Genomic DNA, 26,926 nt, shown 5'->3' on the forward strand with positions numbered 1-26,926 from the left:
GGCGCCCTGTGTAAGGTGGCAAAGTGCTGAAGCGAATAAGAGACCCGATATGGACCTCTGGAACTTGGACCAGTGAACAGAGGCCAAACGCGGGAGCTTTGCTGATTGGGATATCAGGAGCCTCAGGTGCAGGTGAAAGGGACAGCCGTGGCTGTTGTCCTCCTCGGCAGTTGATTTGGCTTCGTTTTGAGATCCTTCGGCACCTTTCTGTATTGTGTCTGATGTTAAAGGCTGTCTGTCTGTCTGTCTGTTTGCCTGTCCATGGTTTGAGTAGTGAAGCGACACAAGGAACCGTCCCTAGAAGCTGTCGGAAAATGCCGCCAAGTCGCACTCTTGAATATCTCTTGAATGTCCGAAAACTTTGGGGCGGAAGATGTTTCGAGACTAATGCTGCAAACTGTAGATCTCTCTGGGAAACATTATCTGGCTTCCACTCACGCTCGAGTAAGACATGGTAAATATATGAAATTCCATATTTTCTTTAGAACGTCCTATCACCAATAAAATGTCAGTAAGAAGAAGGGATACTGTCGAATACAAGGTTAATCTTTTTAATGTATGAATGCCTATTCACAAAATAAAAGCTCAAAGGGCAAAGGGAAACGATAGTGGCTTGTGATCATACTTGCATCAGATCGTAAGTAAGCCTTTCTGTTTTATGATCTTGTTTTGAGCTTCGCATCAACATGATGTACAATTTCTACTCCCAGGTCACTTCTTTACGTGTGGTACATATGTTGTGTCAGAAGAAGAAAAAAAATTGTACACTTACTAAAAAAATGTTTTTGTGATTATGACATTTTGGAATTGACAAATTGTAATTGGAGAACAAACTAGATCAGTTTTTCTCTGACTGATGATCAGTGGTGATCTTGGATCAAGCCGCCGCCTCCTCCTCCTCCTCCTCCTCCTCCTCCTCCTCCTCCTCCTCCTCCTCCTCCTCCTCCCACCAGAAGTTGAGGGAAGCTGAGTGGAGAGCCAAAATGCGAGTTTCTAACGTTGGTGTATCAATATATATAAATAAAAATGACGCTTTCATAGTTCATTTGAAATACGATCATCCTTAACCCGATCAGAAACAACAAGGTTGAGAGAGAAGGAACAAGTGAAGATTCAGTTGTAACACGAACGTCATTCTGGTCATTTTACTCCAGGAGAAGTTCTTCGAGAACCATAAGTTACAAGCTCCATGCAATAAGTGTTTAACATTGTGAGTATCCACTCCGTGTGTTTGGGGGGGGGGGGGGGGGGGGGGGGGGTTTAGTGCCGTCAGTGCACGCTACGTGGCGCATTGTAATCATTGCTTAAGGTTCTTTGAAGCGTCACTTTGACCCCCTAGCTGTGAACTCTTCCGTTCCTTTTAATGTGCTTCCGTTGATATTCTCTTAGTTTCATCCTACGTCCCTCCCTCTCCCAATAATTGTCTCCTAGTGGAATTGAGAGGCTTTCCTCCTGTTGCACCTTTCAAACCTTTTTTCCTATAAATTTCCCTTTCGGCGCTGAGGGACCACCTACATCCTAGAGTTTGGCCGTTGGCCTAAATTTCGTATTCGGCGCGAGTATTCAGTAAGAATAACAAAGGAAAGAATAAGAAAAGATTTTCTCAAGAGAACATGATCAACTTCAAACGAGCGTTGTTAATAGCTCACACTAATCACCTATACAGACTGTGAGGCCTCAGTCTTATTCTTAAATAGTGATGTTGTAAGCTTGCCTACCTATTTGTCTGAATAGGAAAACATTTAACCGCGTGAGTTGGTATTTAAAAGACAGGGCATTCACTCTCTTTGTAGACGTTTTGAACTCTGCTCGACAAACAGTCTGGCGAACACACTATAGGGCTGATCACACAGGCTGCAACTTTGACCTACACCAGTCGGTCTGTTGATATCGCTTCACCAGTCTGGGAATTTGATGACTTGAATCCTCTCCCTCGCTCTCAAGTTATGGTTTTGTTATGAATCAAATATAATTTGTTCTCTACATCACACTGATAACACGTTGCTTTGTTTCCTGCAAGAAATCCCAGCCACATCAACTTGCTTTGACCAACAATGCAATTGCCCTTATAAACATCGCTTCCATTCCATTCTGTAAGACTGCGGATGAGCAGCTAAAAGTTATTATTATTATTATTATTATTATTATTATTATTATTATTATTATTATTATTATTATTATTATTATTATTATTCAGAAGATAAACATTATTCACATGGAACAAGCCCACAGGGGCAGTTGACTTGAAATTCCAGCTTCCAAAGAATGTGGTGTTCATTTCAAAGAAGTAACAGAAGGTAATGGGAAATACAGAAAGAATAGATCAGAACAGAAAAAACTGAAATAAATTAATATATGAATAGATGAAAATGCAAGTATATTATAAAGTACAAGGAGAATTGTTGTAAGGTCTAAATTTAGCATTGCTACTTTACATCGTTTTCCCAGTTTTGCCAGATGTGATATTTTTACCATTTGGCCCCGTTTTGTGTGTGTGTGTGTGTGTGATTTGGTCTCCTTTTTCTTAGTCATTTGCAATTGTTTCTGTCTACATTCATTTGTGGGAGCTTGGTTCACTGATTTCTTTCTTGTGTCTGGCTGGTTTTTCTGTTTATCTTCCTTGTTTGCTTCTCTCACTTTGTTCAGAGAAAAAGAGTAAAACCAGTTTCTCGTTACAACTCCTTGTATAATACGTAACTGTCTTCCTCCAGATGTCTAAGGCTTCCAGCACAACAATTGAGCTGGATATATAGCAGGTGATGCTTATCAGGCCTTACGCTACTTGTTTTTGCGCTGCTCACATCACGTTAACGTTTGCTAAAAACCACGAATAACATAAATGAAACAAAGTTACATTTGACATAGCCATTTTGTTTGTCGTTAAAGTTTCTTAGTCAGACTTTCTCTTGCGCTTCTCTTTGATTTCTTCAGGGAAGTTTAAGTAGGTCACTTTCATGACAAACAAAGTGGCTTTGTAAAGTGTAAGTTTGTTTATCTGTTAAATAAGTTTACTCTTGAATTTCGGAAAATATTAATATGTCTGCGTGTTTGAAACGTGTATTCATGTATAGGTGTGGAGTGGTTCCATGGCATGGAAGCAGTCAATCTTGATGGTATGAAGCCTTCGTTAAATGCAAGCTAGCCCTATGCTAGACATCTTCAATGAAATGGAACATGAAATCTATATCCTGTGTAAGACACATAGATCAAGATCACTATTACAAACTAACTTAGAAATTGCCAGCTGTCTTTGGGGGACCAAAGATCTGAGCTAGTAACAAGGTCACAAAGTCAGCTTAATCTACAACAACGACTATGAAAGGTGGAGAATCACCTTGAACCATAACATGTTCACCTGAAGTGGCTGAACTGGATGTTATATGGTCTTATCAGGTGACTCTGGGGAGTGATTTATCTTTTATTTTATTTTCGAAACGCTGGTTAAATACATATGTAAATCCGACTTCCTCACCCCAATAGCTGTCACTTCTGTTACTGGAGTCTTCGCTGCTGTGACTTATGATATCTGTGCTATTACTGTTGTGTTAATCTTCGCCACCATACTCCACATGGGAAGGCACTTGGTTTTATGAAGGATTCCATGTGCTTCCCCTCTCCTTTTTTCCTCAAAGGTAGATGATATTTGGATACCATGGGAACCGTGGGTGACTTCACACTTGACGCCAATAGTAGAGAGTGACCTTGATGTACATTTTTAAGTGACCGGCACTTTTATGCAGAACGCCAAATCTTTTTTTATGGAAGAATTTGCTTAGGAGCATGATTTTATACTTCAAAAGTTAATGTACTGTTGTTCTAGATTTATCAAAGATTTAATTTATCCTCCCCCCCTAATAATTGCAAACGATGAATGGCAATATTGACGACCTCCAGAGAGGCCATTCAATCCGTTTACTATTCCTCCGTTCATATTCTCTTCTTCCATCTTTCCTCGACGCTCTCCTAACAATCTCTCGTACGGAGTTAGTGCCGTCAATGCACCTCACGCTATACACTGTGGGCATTACTTAAGGTTCTTTGCAGCATCTCTGCGACCCCTAGCTGCAACCCTTTTCAATCCTTTTACTGTACCTACATTCATATTTCGCCCATTTTGCCATCACACCTCTCATAACAATTATTTCATAGTGCAACTGTGAGGTTTGCCTCTGTTACACTTTTCTAACCTACCCACTCTCAATTTCCTTTCCAGGTCTGAATGACCTCAAAGGTCCCAGCGTTTGGCCTTTGGTCTAAACTCTGTGGTATTCTATTATTTCTGCTAACATTTGCCTCATAGTGCAACTGCGAAGTTTTGCCCTGTTTCGCCTTTCAAAGCCTTTCCGCTCAATTTCCCTTTTATGCTGGACCACTTCGCAGGTCCCAAGCTGCACCTGACCTTTGGCCTCAATTTTATATTACATTCGACATCTCTAGAAAGTTTTGTACGTAAGTGAAAGGGGCTAACGTGGTTGTAGAGTCCCGTGCAGAATTTCTTAAGTCACGTAGTCCATTAAGCTCTGCTTATGAGAAATCCCAATATGCAAAGTCTGACTTGTTCTTCTTCTTTTGCAGGTACGTCAGATTTTCCTGTGTGGGACTCGAGTTACCTTTGAGGTGAGTGGGACCATTTTGATCTGGTACGAAAGCTGGGATTATAAAAAACAATTGAAATTGAATACGAAAGAAGGTCAGGCGATTTGGTTTGCCGTTGTTGTAACCAGAAGACTCGCATAATATAGCTTTTGGAAGTGCCAAATCCATAGAGTTACAAGCAGAGGGGGTAGCTGTGCCTTGTAGACATTACTATTACTTCAATTTCTTTGCAGTGTCTCTTCTACCCGTAGCTGCAACACCTTTTCTTTCCTTGTACTGAACCTCCTCTCCTTTCATGTTATCTTTCTTCCATCTTACTCTCCACCCTCTCCTCTCCTTATAATTGATGCCTTATGGAACTGCGAGTCTTCCCTCCTGGCAGCTACACCTTTACTCTCCTTTTCCCATTTGATCACTGAATGACCTCTTCATATGTCCCAGCGCTTGGTCTTTGGCATACATATTGTTTTCTATTCTGAATCCATAGCGTTGATTTCTTTCGGTGCTCGTGCTGTTGTTATTTTATAGCGAAGTATGGACTTCCCACCACGCATGGCGAAGGGTGTGGTCCCTCCCGGGCTGTAAAAGGCAGGGAAAGTTAGCTAATAGTTTGTGAATAGTCGTAGTTACGTGTTCATTACCAGAAGTGCTCGGAATTTGGTGTACCTCTCATGGCCTCGCGTGTCCAGCAGGTAACACAGCGCACGTCACGTTTTCAATTTGTATTTAGAAGACCTTGGCTCCAGTTGACCTCTCACTTTTCGTTCTCTTTGACTGGCCTGAAAGAATTCTTTTCTGATGCCATCCTTAGAAAATGTATGTGTGTGTGTCTGTAACAAATGAGACTAAGGTGTGTCAGCTGCAGGGTGAACTGATTGCAACGGGAGTACCACAGTACCTTCAAGACCCCTCCTCTTTTTAGAATTGGTTTTGACTGTTCCTGTCGGAACTTTGATACTTTTGAACGATAGGTTTCATTCGTTTGCACCATTGATCCAGTTTCGGATTTCTGTCAAAGCATGGGAATTTTCCTTGTATTTGATGATTATTCAACAAAAGGGTGTTGAGACAGTCATTTGGAGTCAAGTGGTGTGCTAAAGAAGGTTAAGATGAAACATCTCGCGAATTCAACCCTCATTTTTGGCCTGTTAAGTTGCCAGGTCAGAAATGCTACTTTCTTCAACAAAACTCAAATTCTTCTTTAATTATTAGAAAGATCCATGGTCTAGTTGACCCAACAAGTGGGGACACGTTTTGGCATTCCTTTGAGCTAAACACCGTTGAGCTAAACGCTGCTGGGTTAACAGGTTAAGCCAACCAGCTGAGCTACAGGCCTTGGAGATCATTCAGTGCTGGACAGCCTGTCATTTTCTGTAGTGGTAGAAAATGAATTTTGTCAGTCATTTTCTCAATAGGTTTTGGCACCATAGTCTGATCTGTGGTACCATGGTTTTTCTTATGGGATGCTTTGATTGACTTCGTCTTTTGAGTGGCCACTATAAAACTATCATAGCGCAGTTCAAGAACTCATTTTGTGTGGGAATGATTGAAAGGGCTTGAGGATTTCTATTCTTTGATTTTAGTTTCAAAACATTAGTCTTATTTTACTACATGCTCAGAATTGTTTTGCGTACATTTGCCCTTCACAGTTAGTAGAAGAACTTACTTAGGTGTCATTGATCAAACGTTTGCAGAGAGAGAGAGAGAGAGAGGGAAGGAGAGGAGAGAGGAGAGAGAGACGAGAGAGAGAGAGAGAGAGAGAGAGAGAGAGAGAGGGTGGGGGGGGGAGTGTTCATCATCTACTTGTTTAGGTGCATTATTTTATTATTCTGTGATTTGGAGCATTTACAGTTGTATTTCTTCTGTCATTTCTGTATCTTCAGAGACTATAGTTCTTAAACGGGAAGTAGCTTAATCCAGTATGCATTTCAGTATGTGACAAGAAAGCTCTAATGGTTGACACGGTCAAAAGGTAAAAAAAAAAATTATGTAGGAATTCTTGTTCGTTAAGTCCACAGTAACGTCATTTCCTCACATGATTTTGGCATTGAATGTATCGGCAGTGAATTGAGATGTAGTCATTTCATGAAAAGAATGTTATGGAGCCAGAACTCTCTCTCTCTCTCTCTCTCTCTCTCTCTCTCTCTCTCTCTCTCTCTCTCTCTCTCTCTCTCTCCTGTGTGTGAATGTTCGGTCGCTCTGTTGAACACTCATTAGCCTGACCGTGACCTTTATATATAAATAAATATAGCTTAAAGCTGCTTTGGTTCAAGGTTACGAAAGTACAATAGGAAGCCATCTATGTGTCGAGAGGGTGGGATAAGATGTCTTACTCGTTAAAACTTTGTGACTTTATTTAAGTCCTGAGTCAACATTGTAGTCTTGAAGAATTGTACTTTTTCCTTCATCGTGTTCTGCCCATTTTCCTTTAACCAGGGTCATTTCGTGGACTCCACATGATGCTTGTCATGATACCTTTCGATGTGATTGCTGGGTCGTATGGTGCTGGATTGTCTGATTATAGGGGAGCAAGTGGCTCTGAAGATGGTCTTGAAGCTGGATCTCTGTATCCTGCTGGGTTATGGTTTGGCATACTGCAGAAACTGCGAGAGGTTGCGGTGGGCCAATCTTCAATTTGGAATGATATGGGAGATAATGGTGGAAACACAGGGTGGAGGGACCAATGAGGGAGATACAGGAAACAGAAGTGAAGAGACCTTTAAGGAAAATGAAGAATGGTAAATCACCAGGTCCATCCAGAGTTCCAAATTGAAATGCTCAAATTACTAGGTGCAGAGGGGGAGAAATGGATGCTTGATTTATTAAAAGCTATATGTGTAGAGGAAGAAAGGCCAAGGGACTGGGAGGAGAGTCTAATGGTATATATATACAAGAGAAGGGAGTTGTCATGGATTTTGGTAACTACAGGGGAATTAGACTAACAGAGCATGGATTGAAAGTTATAGAGAGATTACTGGATGAGAGATAAGAGAGATTGTAAAGATCTGGAAACAGCAATATGGATTCATGAGAGGAAGAGGGATGATGGATGCCATCTTCATAGTAAGACAGCTATAGGAAAAGAGGCCAAAGGGAAACCAGAAGCTCTGTTGTGCATTCATAGACCTAGAGAAAACCTATGATAGAACCCCAACAGTAGTGATGTTCTGGTGCTTAGGGAAAAGCAAAGTGCCAAAAAAGTTGGTTTGACTAGTTGAGATGATATATAAAAGAATGCACACAAAAGTGATAACAGCAGTTGGGGAAACAGAAAACTTTGAAGTTAGTGTTAGATTACACCAGGGGTCAGCATTAAGCCCATTTTTGTTTGTGCTGGTCATGGATGTGTTGAGGGAAGCGATCAGGATCGAAGTGCTGTGGGAAATGTATGCTGATGATCTGGTGATTACTGCTGAAAATGAGGAGGACCTACAGAAAAGGGTTGGAGAGTGGCAGGAATCTTTAGAGAGGGGTGGCTTAAAGGTGAATGTAAATAGAACAGAGGTTTTGCTTAGCAGTAGGGAAGATAGAGACAGAATAGTAATACAGGAAAAAAGAGGCTTAAGCCAAGAGGGAGGATGTGAGGCTGAAGTTGACAGTAGGATAAAAGCTGCATGAGGGAAGTGGAGAGAGGTAGCTGGAGTGGTATGTGATAAAAAAATGCCAATCAAGCTAAAAGTCAAGATATATAACACAGTGATAAGACTAGTGTTAATGGATGGAGCAGAAACATGGGCTCTCAGAAGAAAAGAGGAAGTAAAGCTTCAGAGAACAAAGATGAGAATGCTGAGGTGGATTATGGGAATTTCGCTGCTTGAGAGATTGGAAAGTGATGAAATAAGAAGGGCAGGCTTAGTAAAGATTATAAAAGGGGGTAAGAGAATCACGATTGAAATGGTATGGGTAAGTGTTGAGGATGGATGACGAGGAGGGAGTCAAGAGGGCTTGGGAAGAACCTGTTAGAGAGAAGCGCAAGAGGGAAACAGAGGATTAGATGGCGTGATAAAGTGAAGGAAGATATGGAGAGAAGAGGTTTGATGGAGGATGAAGCCTTTGATACAAGGCAGTGGAGAAGGCACATCAGGCAGCCAACCCCTTAATGTAGGAATAAAGGTGGGAAAGAAGCTGAAGCCTTTCTGTTAGTTCACGGGTTCAGTTTCCTTGTTGAAGTTCTGGGTGAAGTATCCTTGTAAGAGTCATTTTGTTTGTACAGCTGCGGGTTTTTGTAAGTGGTTTTCCTCAGTTTGATATTTGCTCAGGGGGATTTTGTCTTTCTTAAGGCCAGGTCTGCATTGCATTTGGCCCCTTGGTGGTATTGTGCAACTCATACCTTCCCACCTTCCCGGTGCAAGATGCGTGACAAGCGTTTTGTCTTGGGTATCCAGTATCCACATTTGGGCTATGGATGCTTCTTTGGGAGGATTAACAAATACCCATATGCATTTACACGTAGTTGACCTGGCATTAAGAACTGGTTAATTATGGTCAGCCTTACTCACATCCTTTTGTGTACAAATTTTTGTGTATTTGTCAAGGGCATGCACAAAGGAGTGGAAGTAATCAGTATTGATAATCAAACTGATTTGAACATTTAGGTTGGACCACATGTCTTGATCCGTCTGTGAGACTCCGTACCTGTGCAAACTTTGATAGTTTTATTAGAGGCTGCTTTGCTTGTTGGGCATAACCTGAGTTGTGGGATAGTTCCAGGATGCTCAGTGGGATAGTTCCAGGATGCTCAAAGGTGCACTAGACCCACTGTAGATTAGATATTTTTCCAGAGTTGGGCCTCTTGTTATTAGGCATGAGAATTGTTGTTGGCAAGGTTGTAAGAGTTAGCTCAAGTTGGCTGATGCTCCAATGGGATCGTTAATAACCGTATCTGTAGTGTAGATTGAGGGCAGTCTTTTCTTCGGTGTTGTTGTACAAGTTTTCTTGGGATGTGTCTTAACTGTAATGGTGCTAGTAGTGTTCTGCAAGATCTTGTGCTTGAAGAAGTACTGGTTGTAACTGCACATGGGGACCATGTTGTTGGCATTTGTATGCGTGGTGGTTGGCAGTCGTAGCTAAAGTAGGTTGCAAACCGTCCTTTACACTTAATTCAAGGACTGGCTTAAGCTTGTTTTGAAATATAAGAAAGACTGTAGGTCCTAGCAAAATGTTTCACCTTGAGGTAGATTTAAAAAAATGTCACTGTAGGCAGTTACCTAAAGTTCCTTCAGGAGGCAGACTATGGTGACACAACAGAAATTGGCGGACAAAGCAGTTCATTCGCCTGTTTTTTTTTATTGAAGGTGGGGAGGGTTATCTTTGGTTACTACATAGTGGTTGATTACCTTTCTGCCACGGACACAGTAACATACAAATAAGATATTCAAGTAAGCAGAAACAGCTATAGGTGCCAACTTTTTCTGGGCCAGCCTAAGCCTTCATGGCTTCTCCCGTTTTGATAATCCTTTAGTAGCATTTGATTAGTCTGTGATCATAATTTAGATGGTTGAGTAGGCTTTACGAGATCTTGTCTTTTAATTGGAGATGTAGTCTAGTCTTAAGGACTATACAGACTTAATCGAAGACTGAGGCAAACAAAGAAATGCTTTGGGAAAGCTGTTTATTATAGTCACAATATAGCTCCGAGCAGAAAAGCAAATGTTTATCCCACTTTGTTTCGTGGGAGCTCTGGCAAGGCTTATGACTAGTATATCAGTAAAATAAGATCTGTGGTAACCACCAGTCAAGACCAGACCTCCACCTTGTCCAATCAGGTTGTATTTCTTGAATTAGCCCATACACACGCACTGCCAGGTACTTTACACTTGAAAAGACACTCATATCGTAGCTATCTATCTATCTATCTATCTATCTATATCTTTATATCTATATCTATATATATATATATATATATATATATATATATATATATATATATAGATATATATATATACATTTTATTTACACATCCTACAGTATATTCTTTGCTTAAGTAAATTAAAGGTATCCTATCATATTGTATAATATTTATATGCAGTATATAACTGCGTTATTCTTTCAAGAAATGTGTGATTTCAATTGATCAGTAAATGCAACTGTTGAAAAAAAAGTCAATGTAACTTTCTTTATTTTTTCTTTATGGCATCTTGTTTCACTGAAATTACACACACACACACACACACACACACACACACTGTTTGTCTGATTGACACTGGAAACTATCCATGTATGTTTTAAGATTTGACCCTCTTGGAAGATATGCTGCGCCTCCCCCCCCCCCCCCCCCCCCCCCCCCAATAAGTTAAAACCAGCTATGTATATCACATTGGGGTGTATATGCCCAACTAAATATGCTAGCGAACGAACACTTCATGAAACCTAAAGGTCAAAGGTCGTGGGTGTTTTGTTTTTTTCCAGTCGCATACCTCGGTGTGGACAATGTTGTAGTTGGCATGTGCGTAGTAATGATGTATACAGCAGTAGGTTTAACAAAAATCTGGTTAGTACCTATTGAATAGAAAAAGAAAAACATATATAGATTTTTAAAGACTAGGATTTGGCATAAAAATCAGACCAGGGATTTCCTGATAACAAGAATGTGCAAGATAAATTGTATTAATCTCAGATTAACGTAAATAAGCATAACATAACTGATGAGAAGAAAGTAATAGATAAAAACGCGCAATGTTGTGCACAACGGAAGTAAGGAGTTGAATCCCGTCGAGTGATGTCCTGTGAAGTGGTTACACCGGAGGCCAATAGATGGCGCTGCTGTTATGGCCACAGTGCTCACTCACGGTCGGTCGACGGTCGGTCTAGCTCTTATTGGGAAGAGGAAGAAGCGAAGAGAAGAGGGGCTTCTTTCTTCCCGGTCTCCTTCCCCCTATTGAGACTCCCACGGAGTAAACTCGGGGTTTCGGATGAGTCTCGGTATGCTTCCTCCGTGTGGCTTGATCAGTGACGTCACTTGATCAGAAAGATCAGTAAGGAATTTCAATAAGGAAGAGAAGTCACAGATGTTCCTGCTTGGTGTCCTCATACAATGTTCATTTCGTTCTGGTACTCCTTCAAAATAAAGTGGTATGCATTGTTTCATTTTATGTATAGATATTTATCCTTTATTGTTTGAAGACTGCAGATATAATATTATTGGTCTTCCTTTGGAGGAATAAAAATATTAAGTCACTATCGTAGATTAGATGTGTACCTAAATCTTATCGTTTTAATTCTTAAAATTTCAGTGCCAGTTTTCCTTTGCTGTGATCAACATTATTTCCCGACTCCTTTTGTTGTGTTACTCCTACTCACCTGAGATTTTACTTGTTTTATTGGTTGTAGTCCAACAGCAGATTAGAATGTTATGAATTAGCAAGTAGTGTGTGAGTCCTACCTTGGCAACAGTCCGCCATATAGGTGGCTTTTGTAGGGAAAGTTTGATTTCTTATTGGCAGGTTGCCATGCCCAGGGGAAAATGATAGAGCGCTTTCGTAATGGGGCTGTTGTGTAGCGTTCTCTAGGGCACAAAAGAAGTTTTTTTTTCTTTTTCTTTTTTCTTTTAGCTTTCCCTTTCTTCCCACAGACTGCTCCTCCTGTTTTTCCTGGTCTTGATAGTTCATTTATAAGAGCATATTACGTGCTGTGGAGTTTTTATCGACGTGTTTGTGAGGCTTCTGAAAGAGTTGGTTTTTTAACGCTGCGTGGTTGTCGGGCGTGGCACAGCCAGCGTCGTTCAACAGCAGTGGAAACAGCGAGAGCAGCAGCAGCAGCAAAGGAGAATCAGCTGTGTTCCGCCACCGGCTTGTGCTAGCAGCGTTCAGCAGCAATCAATACGCTTGCCTGGCCCCGCCTCACTGTATGTTTGTGCGTGAGTTCGTCTGCTGCTTGTGTGTTTGTATGAGGGGTTGGGGAGGCCGAGGGAGAGTGTTGTGGGTACGTTCGTATGTCTGTGTTCTTGAATGAGTGGCTCGCCCGCCCGAGGCGGTCTCCATTTGAGGGGAGAATTGACCAGTAGTTTTCCCATGTGTAAGATATAATATGATGGCATTGGCATATATTGGTTTGCTGTCATTAAGCAGGTTTGTGTCAGTGCCTTCTGTTGGGCTTATAATCAGCCGGAAGATCAGTCATTACAAAGGGCCTTCGCAGGTGGAAAAGCGAGACCGGTGTTTGCGAAATACATCGGTCTCTCCCCTCCCTCCGACATTCTCTCTCTCTCTCTCTCTCTCTCTCTCTCTCTCTCTCTCTCTACCACGCACTACCCCGCCAGCACAGCTCTTTCTCTCCCGGTAGCCTAGTCAACGCTGTGTGTGCCAGACTGTTTGACGCTGTCGCTCCCTCGCCTCTTCCTACGTAGCTTCTGTTAGTCGTCCAAATCTCATGTGGTCGAACTGGTGTCTAGGAGGTTTTTCGGGCTTCTCTGGAAATGAAATCTTGACGCTGACATCAGATGCAGCAGATGTGTCAGCGAATTGTGCATATCACGTGGTTAAGCAGCACTGTATCTCATTGTTTACATGAGAGAGCGCAAGGTAAAAGGGGCAGAGCAGAGCAGTTGTAGGGGAACAAGACCTTTGGATAATGTCTGCGTTTGTTTTTCTAGGTGTTTCGTCACAGTAGATAGTCTCTGGAAGATTTGAATGTTGCAGTTCCTGTAGTGATTGAGTGTGAAAAGAAAGAATTACGATAGCAATTTCCCAATGTTGGTGTCTAGTTCGGGAATTTCGAATGTTTGTTCGTCTTCAATAAGCAGCCAAACCCGACCAGGTTGTACATTTGTGTGATATTGTCATCCGAGGTTCGGAATAGGCCTAAGCTGTATAAAGCAAGTGGCTTTTTTTGTGCACTGACTTTTTATATAATAATGATATAATATTTCAAGGAATTTGAAATAAGTCAGTGGATGCCTGAGAGATAAAAGGGATGCGTGAGAGATAAAGGTGTCCTCTTTAATCATGAATTAAATGGAAACATGCGACCCTCAGGATTTCGATCGTACAATACCGGTTCCTTAGAGATTATGAGGTAATGTTGACTTTTTTTGCCTTCAGAAAATAAGCGATAGATTCCTTGGCTTCGAAAATGCTGAAAAATGTATAGTGCTCGTTTGGTAATTAGCTTGTGACGCTAGTAGTGATCCATAACATGGTGACATAGGAATTGCTGTAACACCTATACTGTAGTCAGTAGTTAGGAACGACGCTAGCCCTTTACCTAATCCACCCACGGAGGAAGTAGATCTCTCTCAAAGGACCCTCGTCCCACCACCAACCCCTCCCCACCTCTCGTCATTTGAAAATTATTGCTCACGCCGTTAGTACTACCAAGGAGAGAATTCGTAGGCCGAAGTGTAACGAGAAAAGAGAGAGAGAGAGAGAGAGAGCGAGCGAGCGAAAGGTTTTACCGCAGATGGAAAAGACGACCCAGCAGGAATCTTGTCACGATGTTTAGGCAATTGGCGGCGCCTTGCAACGAATAGCTGTGTTTTCCATTAGTGTAGAGTCTGCGTGGTGTTGTTACACAGTTCGTCATGCACGTCCCTGGGGCCGTGCAGCCGTGCCCTTCCTGCTATGCCTATTGCGTGCCACGCCCGCCACAGAACCAGCATGGAATTCCGCCTGCGCCACCGATCCCACGTCACGCCCATCCACCTGTGGTACAACAGAGCCCACGGGGGAGTCCTGGAAACAGCCCACACCAGAGCCCACATCGAACCCAGCCGCGGCCCTTGGCTCCACACCCACAGGGATGCAACCACCCACCTTTTCCTGGCCCTCGCTTTGGGTCGCTGCCTCATTCACAGCCCGCGCCCAAGATTCCCCCACACTACAATTCCCTCCCCCATCGGCAGCCTCCCCCGCCCAACTTACCTTCCCATCCATCACGTGCACGAACCGACGCCCCTCCGCCCCCCGCCACGCGGCTTTCGCGAATGCACCGAAGGGCCTCATGGAGGGAATCGGCCCCGCGACTCCCAGCTCCTGAAGAACCCCCTCCCCCGCCCCCTCCACCTCATGGCGCCCTGCAGCAGCCACCCATGTCAAAAACAGACGAGGTGTGTTGGTCCTCAGGCGGGAGGGGGCCAGCCGCCCCCTCATTACAGTAACATCCACGGCGGCCTCCTGCTGTCGCAGCTCCGTCTGTGTCATCCTCCTTCTCACCCTCAGCAGCAACGGCCTCCTCCTCACCCTCACCCTCCCCGCTGTCAAAACATGGCTCATTCACAGCCGTGCTGTGGCAGCGGCCTTCCCCCCACCGCCCTCCTTCTTCCCCGGGGCCTCCCCCTCCTCCAACGCCTCCACCACAGCAACAGCAGCAACAACCGAATGGACTCGTCCACCTCCACCACCAGCCCCTCCCTCTAATCCCCAGTTGTCCCCTCACCCCCAAGTGCCGCCGCCCCTGCCCTCCCCCGGCCACCCGCTCCTCCTCCTCCTTGTTATGGTCAACTTCCACCACCACGCCCACCGCCCTTACCCCCGCCCCTTCCTCCCCCTCAACCCTTCACCCAGCTGCGTTATGGGTGCCTCCCTCACACTCATCTGGTCCCTCCGCCCCCTCTGGCCATACAACACCAGCAACAACAATATCAACAGCAGCGCCTACAACAACAACAACAGCATCAGCAACAGCTATGCAGCTGCCATCACCTTCATCATCTTCATCACCACCACGTCGTGGATTTCAACAATGAATACTGGTAGGTGCTCAATCACATCGACATTGAAGGAGTTCTAGGGGCTGTTAGTGCCACTTAAAACGTTATCTCTTCTAGGGGTCATAGTCAGCGAGACTCTCTCTCTCTCTCTCTCTCTCTCTCTCTCTCTCTCTCTCTCTCTCTCTCTCTCTCTCTCTCTCTTTGGGGTTTTCCGTGGCTTCCGATGTGTCAATTGATCAGGGTGAGTCAGGAAGGGAGTAGCGGCAGGGACACCGGGCAAGTGAGAAGAGCAGCTTTCGTGTGCCTGCCTGCTTCCCCTGCATATTATTTTTACCTGCATCTCTGTCAGCCCTCCCTCGCTAAATTGACTTGTTATCCCCCTCCCCATCCCACTTCCCCCAATGCTGCAGCCCTTCATCCATCAGGTTAAGATTTGAATGTATAATTTTATTTTTTACTTTTCATTTTTTATCACCAGATGTTGACACGCACAGTACATTTAGTCAAGAAACGGGTCCTCGAGAGTAGGGAATGCAGCATGCTGCAGAAATATAATTCTGTACTGAACTTCTTCGACGCGAGGAGGTCGTTTTTGATAGCGTTTCTGAATGAAGAGTGATCAAGAAAGAAAAAGTTTGCCATGAATCCCGTGTTGAAGAGGAGCTCATTGATTGCAATATCCCTGACAACACGCACACAGATTTTTGTATCGCTTTGTCAGAGGCTTTCGCAATGCTTATCCTTTTTTCCCCGCTAACTGAATCATTTCTGAGATTAGAAATGCGTGTGTGGATTTTTGAAATCTTGCATAAACTATATATATAGTATGTTGTTAAATGTAAATATCTGATCATGAACTAAAGAGGAAATGCTTTCCTAAGTCTGCCCCACTGAGTTTTAACGCCTCATAATGCTGCATAGGGTATTTCCGTGTTGGTTATTTCAGATCGGGAGAAAACGAAGCCTTTGTTTGAGTATGGTCGCCAACCCGATGTTGCCGAGGTCTTGGATCTGTGGTTGGGTCGGTATATACATATGTGGTTGGACTTGATACGGGAGAAGGGCAGATAATATTATCCTGAGATTTTACTCGTATCATTTCTTTCATTCTAGAAATCGGTGTATTGTGTTGGAATCTTGGTGCAAGGAACGGTAGACTGAAGAATGTGTCTTGCGTATGTTTGCTGACTGTGTTATGTCTTACGTAAGTCTCGTGTCTAACCTCTTGCATTCTTGTCGGGGAAAAGAAGCATCGCTCATTTAAAGAACAATCTAGACATGAGAGAGAGAGAGAGAGAGAGAGAGAGAGAGAGAGAGAGAGAGAGAGAGAGAGAGAGAGAGAGAGAGTTATCCTTGAATGAGTGGCGTCCTCAATAAATGAAGGCATCTAAGATGAAAGGCTTGCTTTCTTTTTTTTATTTTGGTTGTAGCCGGAAGTGAGATAGAAAGAGCTAGCGAGCCATGTTGTTGTAAGTTGAGTGATGATGCCATGAGGACAGGTAGCCCTCTTGTTCCCGAGAAAGAAGGGGTGTTCTCATCCAAAAGAGAGAGAACCAGTAGATGGTTGAAAACGTCGGAGTTGCACGAGGGATTAGCTACTCTCTCTCTCTCTCTCTCTCTCTCTCACACACACGCGCGCGCGCGCGCGCAAAGTAATTAAAATCAGAATTTTGTCGTAACTAAAAATGTGTAGAAAATCATCAAGAAAAAGTTGCTATACTTTCAATTAAAAAAATATAAACTAAGTGGCTTTTTTGTATAATTTAAAAAGCTGTATGGAAGACCCTTTTAGCCATTTTCAAAATCTCCGAAAATTTTCTAGCAGTTCTCTTATTTGCATTTGTTTCTTGTGTTCTTCACAGACACCAAAAAGACGAATTTATTGAACCCATGTTTTCCAGTCAAGTAATTGCACTAAATATCGAAAGTAATTAAATGTCATTGCACTTACTTTGATTCATATGTCGGGATTTTCAATGTTCTTCTGACTGTTAGCTCATGTTGATATGAACTGAGAAACTCCCTGTAATGAAAGTGGTAAAGGGGTACCCATAGGACCTCGCCCAGTAACACCATTGGTACCCAGAGGAACTCTCCCAGTAGCACCATTGGAACGCAGATTAGTACCCAGAGGAACTCGCCCCGTAACACCACTGGCATCCAGAGGAACTCTCCCTGTAGCACCTTTGGTACCCAGAGGAACTCTCCCCGTAGCACCATTGGTACCCAGAGGAACTCTCCCATTAGCACCATTGGTACCCAGAGGACCTCTCCCAGAAGCACCATTGGTACCCAGAGGAACTCTCCCATTAGCACCATTGGTACCCAGAGGACCTCTCCCAGAAGCACCATTGGTACCCAGAGGAACTCTCCCAGTAGCACCATTGGTACCCAGAGGAACTCTCCCAGTAGCACCATTGGTACCCAGAGGAACTCTCCCAGTAGCACCATTGGTACCCAGAGGAACTCTCCAGTAGCACCATTGGTACCCAGAGGAACTCTCCCAGTAGCACCATTGGTACCCAGAGGAACTCTCCCAGTAGCACCATTGGTACCCAGAGGAACTCTCCCAGTAGCACCATTGGTACCCAGAGGAACTCTCCCAGTAGCACCATTGGTACCCAGAGGAACTCCCAGTAGCACCATTGGTACCCAGAGGAACTCTCCCAGTAGCACCATTGGTACCCAGAGGAACTCTCCCAGTAGCAGCATTGGTACCCAGAGGAACTCTCCCTGTAGCACCATTGGTACCCAGAGGACCTCTCCCAGAAGCACCATTGGTACCCAGAGGAACTCTCCCAGTAGCACCATTGGAACACAGAGTACTACCCAGAGGAACTCGCCCTGTAACACCACTGGCATCCAGAGGAACTCTCCCTGTAGCACCATTGGTACCCAGAGGACCTCTCCCAGTAGCAGCATTGGTACCCAGAGGACCTCTCCCCGTAGCACCATTGGTACCCAGAGGACCTCTTCCAGTAGCACCATTGGTACCCAGAGGACCTCTCCCAGTAACACCATTGGTACCCAGAGGAATTCGCCCCGTAACACCACTGGCATCCAGAGGAACTCTCCCATTAGCACCTTTGGTACCCAGAGGAACTCTCCCTGTAGCACCATTGGTACCTTGAAGAACTCTCCCAGTAACACCATTGGTACCCAGAGGACCTCTCCCAGTAGCACCATTGGTACCCAGAGGACCTCTTCCAGTAGCACCATAGGTACCCAGAGGACCTCTCCCAGTAGCACCATTGGTACCCAGAGGAATTCGCCCCGTAACACCACTGGCATCCAGAGGAACTCTCCCATTAGTACCTTTGGTACCCAGAGGAACTCTCCCTGTAGCACCATTGGTACCCAGAGAAACTCTCCCAGTAGCACCATTGGTACCTTGAGGAACTCTCCCAGTAACACCATTGGTACTCAGAGGACCTCTTCCAGTAGCACCATTGGTACCCGGAGGACCTCTCCCAGTAGCACCATTGGTACTCGGAGGACCTCTCCCTGTAGCACCATTGGTACCAGGAGGTCCTCTCCCAGTAGCACCATTGGTACCCGGAGGTCCTCTCCCAGTAGCACCATTGGTACCCGGAGGTCCTCTCCCAGTAGCACCATTGGTACCCGGAGGTCCTCTCCCAGTAGCACCATTGGTACCCGGAGGTCCTCTCCCAGTAGCACCATTGGTACCCGGAGGTCCTCTCCCAGTAGCACCATTGGTACCCGGAGGTCCTCTCCCAGTAGCACCATTGGTACTCGGAGGTCCTCTCCCAGTAGCACCATTGGTACTCGGAGGTCCTCTCCCAGTAGAACCATTGGTACCCGGAGGTCCTCTCCCAGTAGCACCATTGGTACTCGGAGTCCTCTCCCACCAGTAGCACCATTGGTACCCGGAGGTCCTCCTACCCAGTAAGCACCATTGGTACCCGGAGGTCCTCTCCCAGTAGCACCATTGGTACCCGGAGGTCCTCTCCCAGTAGCACCATTGGTACCCGGAGGTCCTCTCCCAGTAGCACCATTGGTACCCGGAGGTCTCCCAGTAGCACCATTGGTACCAGGAGTCCTCTCTCAGTAGCACCATGGTACCGGAGGTCCTCTCCCAGTAGCACCATTGGTACCCGGAGGTCCTCCTCTCCCAGTATGTAGCACCATTGTACCGGAGGTCCTCTCCCAGTGCCACCATGTACCGGAGGTCCATCTCTCAGTAGCACCATGGTACCTGGAGGTCTCTCAGAGGCCACCCAGTGGTTACCCGGAGGACCTCTCCCATTAGCACCATTGGTACCCGGAGGTCCTCTCCCAGTAACACCATTGGTACCCAGAGGGACTCTCCCAGTAGCACCATTGGTACCCAGAGGGAAACTCCCGGTAGCACCAGTGGTACCCAGAGGGACTCCCCCAGTAACACCAGTGGTACCCAGAGGGACTCTCCCAGAAAACACCAGTGGTACCCAGAGGGACTCTCCCAGTAACACCAGTGGTATCCAGAGGGACTCTCCCAGTAGCACCATTGGTACCTAGAGGAACACTCCCAGTAGCACCACTGGTACCCAGAGGGACTCTCCCAGTACCACCATTGGTACCCAGAGGGACTCTCCCAGTAGCACCATTGGTACCCAGAGGGACTCTCCCAGTACCCAGTGGTATCCCAGAGGGACTCTCCGCAGTAACAGTGGTATCCAGAAGGGACTCTCCATTTAACAAACCCATTGGTACCTCCCAGAGGGACTCTCCCAGGGTAACATCATTGGTCACCCAGAGGGACTCTCCAGTAGCAACCAGTGTTACCCAGAGGGACTTCCAGGTAACACCGTGGTACCAGAGGGACTCCTCCCAGTAACACCAGTGGTACCCAGAGGGACTCTCCCAGTAACACCAGTGGTACCCAGAGGGACTCTCCCAGTAACACCAGTGGTATCCAGAGGGACTCTCCCAGTAACACCAGTGGTATCCAGAGGGACTCTCCCAGTAACACCAGTGGTATCCAGAGGGACTCTCCCAGTAACACCAGTGGTACCCAGAGGAACACCCCAGGTAACTACCAGTGGGTATCCAACCGGGACTTCCTCCATAGGCAACCATTGGTACCTAGAGGAACACTCCCAGTAGCACCACTGGTACCCAGAGGGACTTTCTTAGTATCACCATTGTTACCCAGAGAGAGACTCCCAGTAGCACCATTGGTATCCAGAGGGACTCCTTTATAAGAAGTAAATGAAGATAAAACTCGATTGTCGTGAATGGGGTCAAAACATAACTTATAAAAGGCTTGGCATATAGGCTAACCAGTTTAAGTCAATGAGCAAATTAACTTGATGACCCTAAAAGAATACTGATAGAGGAATAGTTTAGTATGGCATATCGAAAGTCTAATATATTAAATTTAATGTATATTGTACTGCTAATTTCAGCATTTGCGAATAATCCTTAGCAATTGATTCATAGTGCAATTGCGAGGTTTTCTTCCTGTTGCACCTTTCAAACCTTCTTACTATCAATTTTTCTTTTAGCGCTGAATGATACCGTAGGTCCCAGTGCTTGGCCTTTGGCGTAAATTCTAAATTCAATTTATGGTAATGGAAAACAGTGGTAAGGTGTTATGTGGTCATTCTTCATGTATAAAACCCCTTGCAGTTAGGGAAAGCAGAGCTTTCTGAGGAGAGAGAGAGAGGCGTGGTATCATGACTTGCCTGGCGTTTTTTAACATGCCTCTTTTCATAATTTTCCATATATTCATCTCTCTCTCTCTCTCTCTCTCTCTCTCTCTCTCTCTCTCTCTCTCTCTCTCTCGTGATGATCATACGATTTTGGCAAATGTCGTTGAAGGAAGGAAGCCACATAAGATGGCAAACGATGCCAAGTACTGGGTTGAAAATAAGATATGTCAGTGGACATACTTCAGCTGTTATTATTATTATTATTATTATTATTATTATTATTATTATTATTATTATTATTATTATTATTATTATTATTATTATTATTATTATTATTATTATTTATTAATTAATTAAGTTGTTTATTAAGTTTACCATGGCCGTTGGGGAGGCATATTCTCATTCTTTTTAGAATTTGTGACATTTCATTGTTGTTTGGCTGGTATGGGCCTTTGAACTCTTGTCACCATGCGGAGACGAAGCAGGAGCTGAGCGCAGATTTTTGTTACAAAGTGGGAATATAAATAGATTGGGGAAGGTATTGGTGACTGGAGGGATGCTTAATATTAATATTAATATTTGCCACCGTTTAACATCAATCTCTCTTTCTTGATGGCCGGGTGGTTAATGTCACGTTCATAGTTACAACACTTAAAGGCATAGTTTCGAATCCTGCTTAATGCATCATGGCAGCCTGTCACACTTGAACCTTTACATTATTGGATGTGAGTTTTGCTATTTCGATATTAATTGGTAATTTATGCTTAGTTACATTATGTATGTATATGTCTATATGAACACACACACACACACACACACACACACACACACACACACACACACACACACACACACACACACACACACATATATATATATATATATAATATATATACACATATATATTTGTTATATAACTTTTTTATAATAGGTTATACAACTGAGAAAAAGAATGCTTATGGTTAAAGAAGCCTTGAGTGGCTGGGGTGGAAAGTGGCTTTAGAGGAGAGTTTTACATAATTATTGTACCAAAGTTATTTTTTTCTCAGATTTTTTCCCAGATTCAAGTCGGTCAGGGGGGTCCACACATCCTTGACTCAGTTCCTTTGACTAAAAATCAGTTTTCATAATAATAGAATAGGTCTAGACAAGACGATTACTTTCATTATTATTATTATTATTATTATTATTATTATTATTATTATTATTATTATTATTATTATTATTATTATCATCATCATGATGATAATGATGATGATGGAGAATATGAATCCCTATTTCATATGGAACAAGAAAATTATAGGAAATACAAAAAGAAGAGATCACGTATTGAAAAGAAAAAGATATAATGAAAAATGAGTTGATAGAAATAGAAATAAAATAGCCAAATCCCAGGAGAATTGTTTGAGAGTTGTAATGCAGTGCATTTGCTCTGGAACTTTTGAGGTTGCAGCTGTTGCACAGCAACATCTTGCAAGAGGATTCATCCTTCAAAATGTCTTGGCTGATTCGAGGAAGCCAGAACAGTAATCAAATATCGTTATTTTTGTTTTTTGCCAGTGTTCACACGTGGATTTTTCTTCGTCTTTTTATGACGCTTGTATTCTGTATTCAAGCAGAGAAGTGTCATTTCTGTACTTCACTTCTTTGCCTCTTCAGTGGGATTTTATTTCACGAATATTGGCGTCAAGACACTGCTGTACAGTAGGCCTAATGTCAACTCCGATAAATGGTGATCAGTATCAGTAGCAGAGATGAATGGTACTTAACATCAGCTTAGAAGATGATGAAATGTGCTGTGCCGGGACTGACAATAAGGAATTGCAAACAAAAGGAAAATACGACAACCGAGTGAAAGAAGTGAACTGATTGACTGGTCAACGCCACAGTTCCCAAAAACAATTTTATTACTTTTAATGTACCGCCGTTCGTATTCTCTTCCCTTAATCTAACTGTCCTTCTCTAGCAGTTGACTCAGTGCAAATCCGAAGTTTTCATCCTGTTACGCCTTGCAAGACCTTTTTAATATCAGTTTCCCATTGCGCACTGAATGCCTCTTGGGTGCCAGGCCGTGGCGGCCTTCGGCCTGAATGTTATACTATGTATATTCCTTTCCATTTCATTCGAAAAACAAGAAACGTTTAGTCTTCCACGAGGAGTCGTAGATGTACAAGTAAGATCACGCGGCCAAAATGTAGGTAAAAGATAAGTAAATAAATGAAATATATCGTTGGCTTTTAATTAAAGCAAAATGTAAATGTTTTATGTGCATGCACCTTCTCAGTCATGAATGTCTCCCAGTGGCCCAAACACATCTACATTGACGAACTCGGTTGGCTGTCCAGAATATTTCCGTCGAGCCCAATGGGACTAAGAATGGTACAGTGATCAGTGCCCAGTGATTGAACTCAGATGGCATGCATGGCTTCTGACTTCTATTAAAGTGGCCTGACTTCAGTTTTTGACAGAACTCCTTGGTCAGTGACCAGCGTTCGCCTGTGTATTTTCAGGTTAGTGTGATCCTTGCAGAAATGAAGTAGGATTCGTATGTTAAGTGGAACGGTAGCAAAGGTTATATATATATTTATATAAAACACTTTTGGTATAGTTCTACTTAATGTACAAATCCTACTTCATTTCTGCGAGGAACACGCTCACCTGAAAATGCACTGGCGAACGCTGGTCACTGACCACCGTTGTAATATATATATATGTATGTATGTATGTATGTATAATGTCTAGAGAGAGAGAGAGAGAGAGTCTCATTAACAATACAATAGTGGAGTTGTGCTTTATTTGTTGAAGTGCCAAATTAGTACTACTCCCTTCCTTAGGTCCCCATAATTATGGCTGCAACCCCCTTTATTCCTTCGACTGTACCTCTGTTCATTTCCTCTTTCTCTAATCTTACTTTCGGCTCTCTTCTGAAAATCGTTTCATAGTGCAACTGCGAGGTTTTCCTCCTGTTACTCCTCTCAAACCTTCTTACACTCAATTTCTGTTGCAGCGCTGAATGGCCTCATATGTCGCAGCGCTTGGCGTTTTGCTAAAATTCTGTATTGTATTCTGTCCCTCACACGGCGGTCATGTTTTTCAAGATCCCAAAATTGTGGGATGCGGAGACGTAGAGGGAACAGTCGACTCTTCTTCCTGCCCACTTCCTGGCGACTGACGAGTGCTCTTGTGTTGGGAGACTCACGTACTGCGTACTGCACGTACCTGGACCTTGGTACGTACTCCCAGTGCTAGAAAATCGAAGTGTCTCGTCGCCTTGCGGCTGCATTCCGTGAACCTCGGTGAATCTTTACCGCTGACGGGGCCAGTCTGTGCTTTCGTGTGTGGAGCTACTTCCGCTCGAATGCAAGCAATCACGGACCCATCCTGAGACTTGGCATGACTACCCTGCAACACTTCATCGCGTATTTTATTTTTTTATATTTAACTATTTATTGATGAAATACGTAATTACTATTTTCTCATGTTTCTGTATTTCCCAGTACTTTTTGTTCATTCTTGCTAACGATCGCCATAATATTCTATGCAAGCTTCTTGAATGTTCAAGTCAGTGGCCGCTTTGGTGTGCTTGTTCCATGTGAATAGGGCTCATCCTTTGTATAGTAATAATAATAATAATAATAATAATAATAATAATAATAATAATTACTTTCGTTGTGGTGATCAGTTGCTGGATGACGACCTCCAAGTACCTGACCGTCTTCCCCTTCAATTGGGTTGAATACCTGGTTGCCGGACGAAGCTCCTCTGTTGCCAGAGGTTCCATTTACGTCGTTGTCGTTTATTCCTTCATTTCTTTCCATCATGCTGAGTTTTGCTATTTAACCCATAGCTGGACCCTACCCCATCAGGATAGGTACTCATTTACAGCTGAGTAGACTGAGGAAATTATGGTAAAGATCCTTTCCACTGGAGCCTGTGCAAGAAACATCAGCTACCTTGCAGTAATAAGTGGTACGAGCACCAACCTGAGGGAGTGATAGAAAACGATCAGGCAAAGATCCTCTGGGACTATGGTATCAGAACGGATAGGGTGATACGTGCAAATAGACCAGACGTGACGTTGATTGACAAAGTCAAGAAGAAAATATCACTCATTGATGTCGCAATACCATGGGACACCAGAGTTGAAGAGAAAGAGAGGGAAAAAATGGATAAGTATCAAGATCTGAAAATAGAAATAAGAAGGATATGGGATATGCCAGTGGAAATCGTACCCATAATCATAGGAGCACTAGGCACGATCCCAAGATCCCTGAAAAGGAATCTAGAAAAACTAGAGGCTGAAGTAGCTCCAGGTCTCATGCAGAAGAGTGTGATCCTAGAAACGGCACACATAGTAAGAAAAGTGATGGACTCCCTAAGGAGGCAGGATGCAACCGGAACCCCACACTATAAATACCACCAGTCGAATTGGAGGACTGTGATAGTGGAAAAAAAAAAAAAAAAAAAAAAAAAAAAAAAAAAACAAAAAAAAAAAAAAAAAAAAAAAAAAAAAAAAAAAAATAATAATAATAATAATAATAATAATAATAATAATAATAATAGTTGGCTATATAATTTCTTTTTAAGGTTACAACTTTGTCTTCCTCTGTGTTATACCTCTCTGTCTGTCATTCTCCCTCATTCTTATTAACATTTCCCTCTCCATCTTCAGGTGTTTACTGACCCAGTCACCAATGCTTCATCTAGAAACTTAACCACCTCAAATTCCATTCATGACCTGCTCCTGCCTCTGACAACTTTGCATCTTCACGTACAGTTCTTTCTGTGTCATATCTCGGTTCTCCACCACTTTTCCATGGGAAGTTTAAACAACTGCAAAGACATGTGCCACTTCTGTAAGTCCCCCTTTTACACCAAACCAGTCACTCTCCCGCCTACGTATTCTAACTTTCGCTTTGTTTTCGTCATTATAAACTCAGATTGCTTTCATTGTCACCTTCCACACGCACCGTGCTTCCTCAGCATTCTCCTCATTGTGTCACTGTCAGCTCGCATCCTAAGATTTTATTGGATAGTATATCGTTATGCTGGAATTTCTTACGACAGTATTTTTTTCAGAATGAAATCCTTGGAGATAGTAAATGAAATCATCCTTACTGTGTGCGCATTGTGGTGCCGTGTTCGGTTGTCGTTTTTCTCTCGTGTGTCTCCACGTGACCTCACATCACTGCATCATGAGTTATAGAACATTCGTGTTTCATTCACAGCACAGTATTAGGTCAGTCGGAAGGATCTGAACATAAAATTTGTCAGTGAAGTGAAAACTATCAGAAAACCTGTATTACACCCCCTTTAAGGATTGATTCCCAGTGTAGTTTCAAAATGATTACCGATTTTTCCAGTTCTGGTATGTTACATTCAGTGTTTTTCCCTTAACTTTCTAAATTCTCTCAAAACTATTTCACAATCAACTGTCGACCCGCTCACCTTTCATCCTTTTATTATATTATTATTACTCAGAAGGTGAACCCTATTCATGTAGAACAAGCCCACCACAAAGGCCATTGACTTAAATATCAAGCTTCCAAAGAATATGGTGTTCATTCGAAAGTAGTAACAAAAGTTAATGGGAAATACAGAAAGAAGAGATCATTTTATCTGTTTTTTCTATTGACTGATCTCTTCCTTCTGTATTTCCCATTAACTTTTGTGACTTCTTTCGGGTGAACACCATGTTCCTAGGAAGCTTGAAATTTGTGTCAATGACCCTGTGGAGGTCTTGTTTTACTTTTAGACCACTGTGACGTTCCATTCTTCGTCTATTTAATTGCCAGCTTCACTACACACTGGGTAATCTATTGGAGAAACACATTGAAAATCATTTGAACCCATTTTTCTGTGGTATCTTAAAGATCTCTCTCCCTCTCTCATCATTGCAAATATCTTCTGAAGTATGGCTCTGTTGCAAAACCTGCATTCTATTCATACGGCACCTCTCCATTTGTGTCTTTTATCACGAGATTCGCTTGCTGATAAATGAATCTTCATCTGTTATATTTCTGTCCCTCCA

General features: G+C 43.3%; 1 protein-coding gene and 1 pseudogene across 19 annotated transcripts in view; both read left to right on the top strand.

Moving 5' to 3' along the window:
• The window catches only part of LOC135220788 (IQ motif and SEC7 domain-containing protein 1-like), a 192,586-nt gene that overhangs the window by 92,533 nt on the left and 73,127 nt on the right, over positions 1–26,926 (top strand). For 11 of the 19 annotated variants that reach the window (XR_010315799.1, XM_064258269.1, XM_064258270.1 and 8 more), the window contains one exon: positions 4,576–4,617. The exons of 7 other annotated variants lie outside the window; for them this stretch is intronic. Coding sequence is in view for 11 of the 12 variants with exons in the window: in XM_064258269.1 (XP_064114339.1) it covers positions 4,576–4,617 (42 nt within the window). In the remaining variant the exon portion in view is untranslated. Of the gene's footprint in view, positions 1–4,575; positions 4,618–26,075; positions 26,135–26,926 lie in introns of those variants that run through there. One more of the 19 variants, XM_064258280.1, reaches the window with a different exon arrangement.
• On the top strand, positions 13,122–15,083 carry LOC135220790 (uncharacterized; annotated as a pseudogene).

The sequence above is a fragment of the Macrobrachium nipponense genome, chromosome 2 (assembly GCF_015104395.2).
Source record: "Macrobrachium nipponense isolate FS-2020 chromosome 2, ASM1510439v2, whole genome shotgun sequence".
Taxonomy (NCBI): Eukaryota; Metazoa; Arthropoda; class Malacostraca; order Decapoda; family Palaemonidae; genus Macrobrachium; species Macrobrachium nipponense.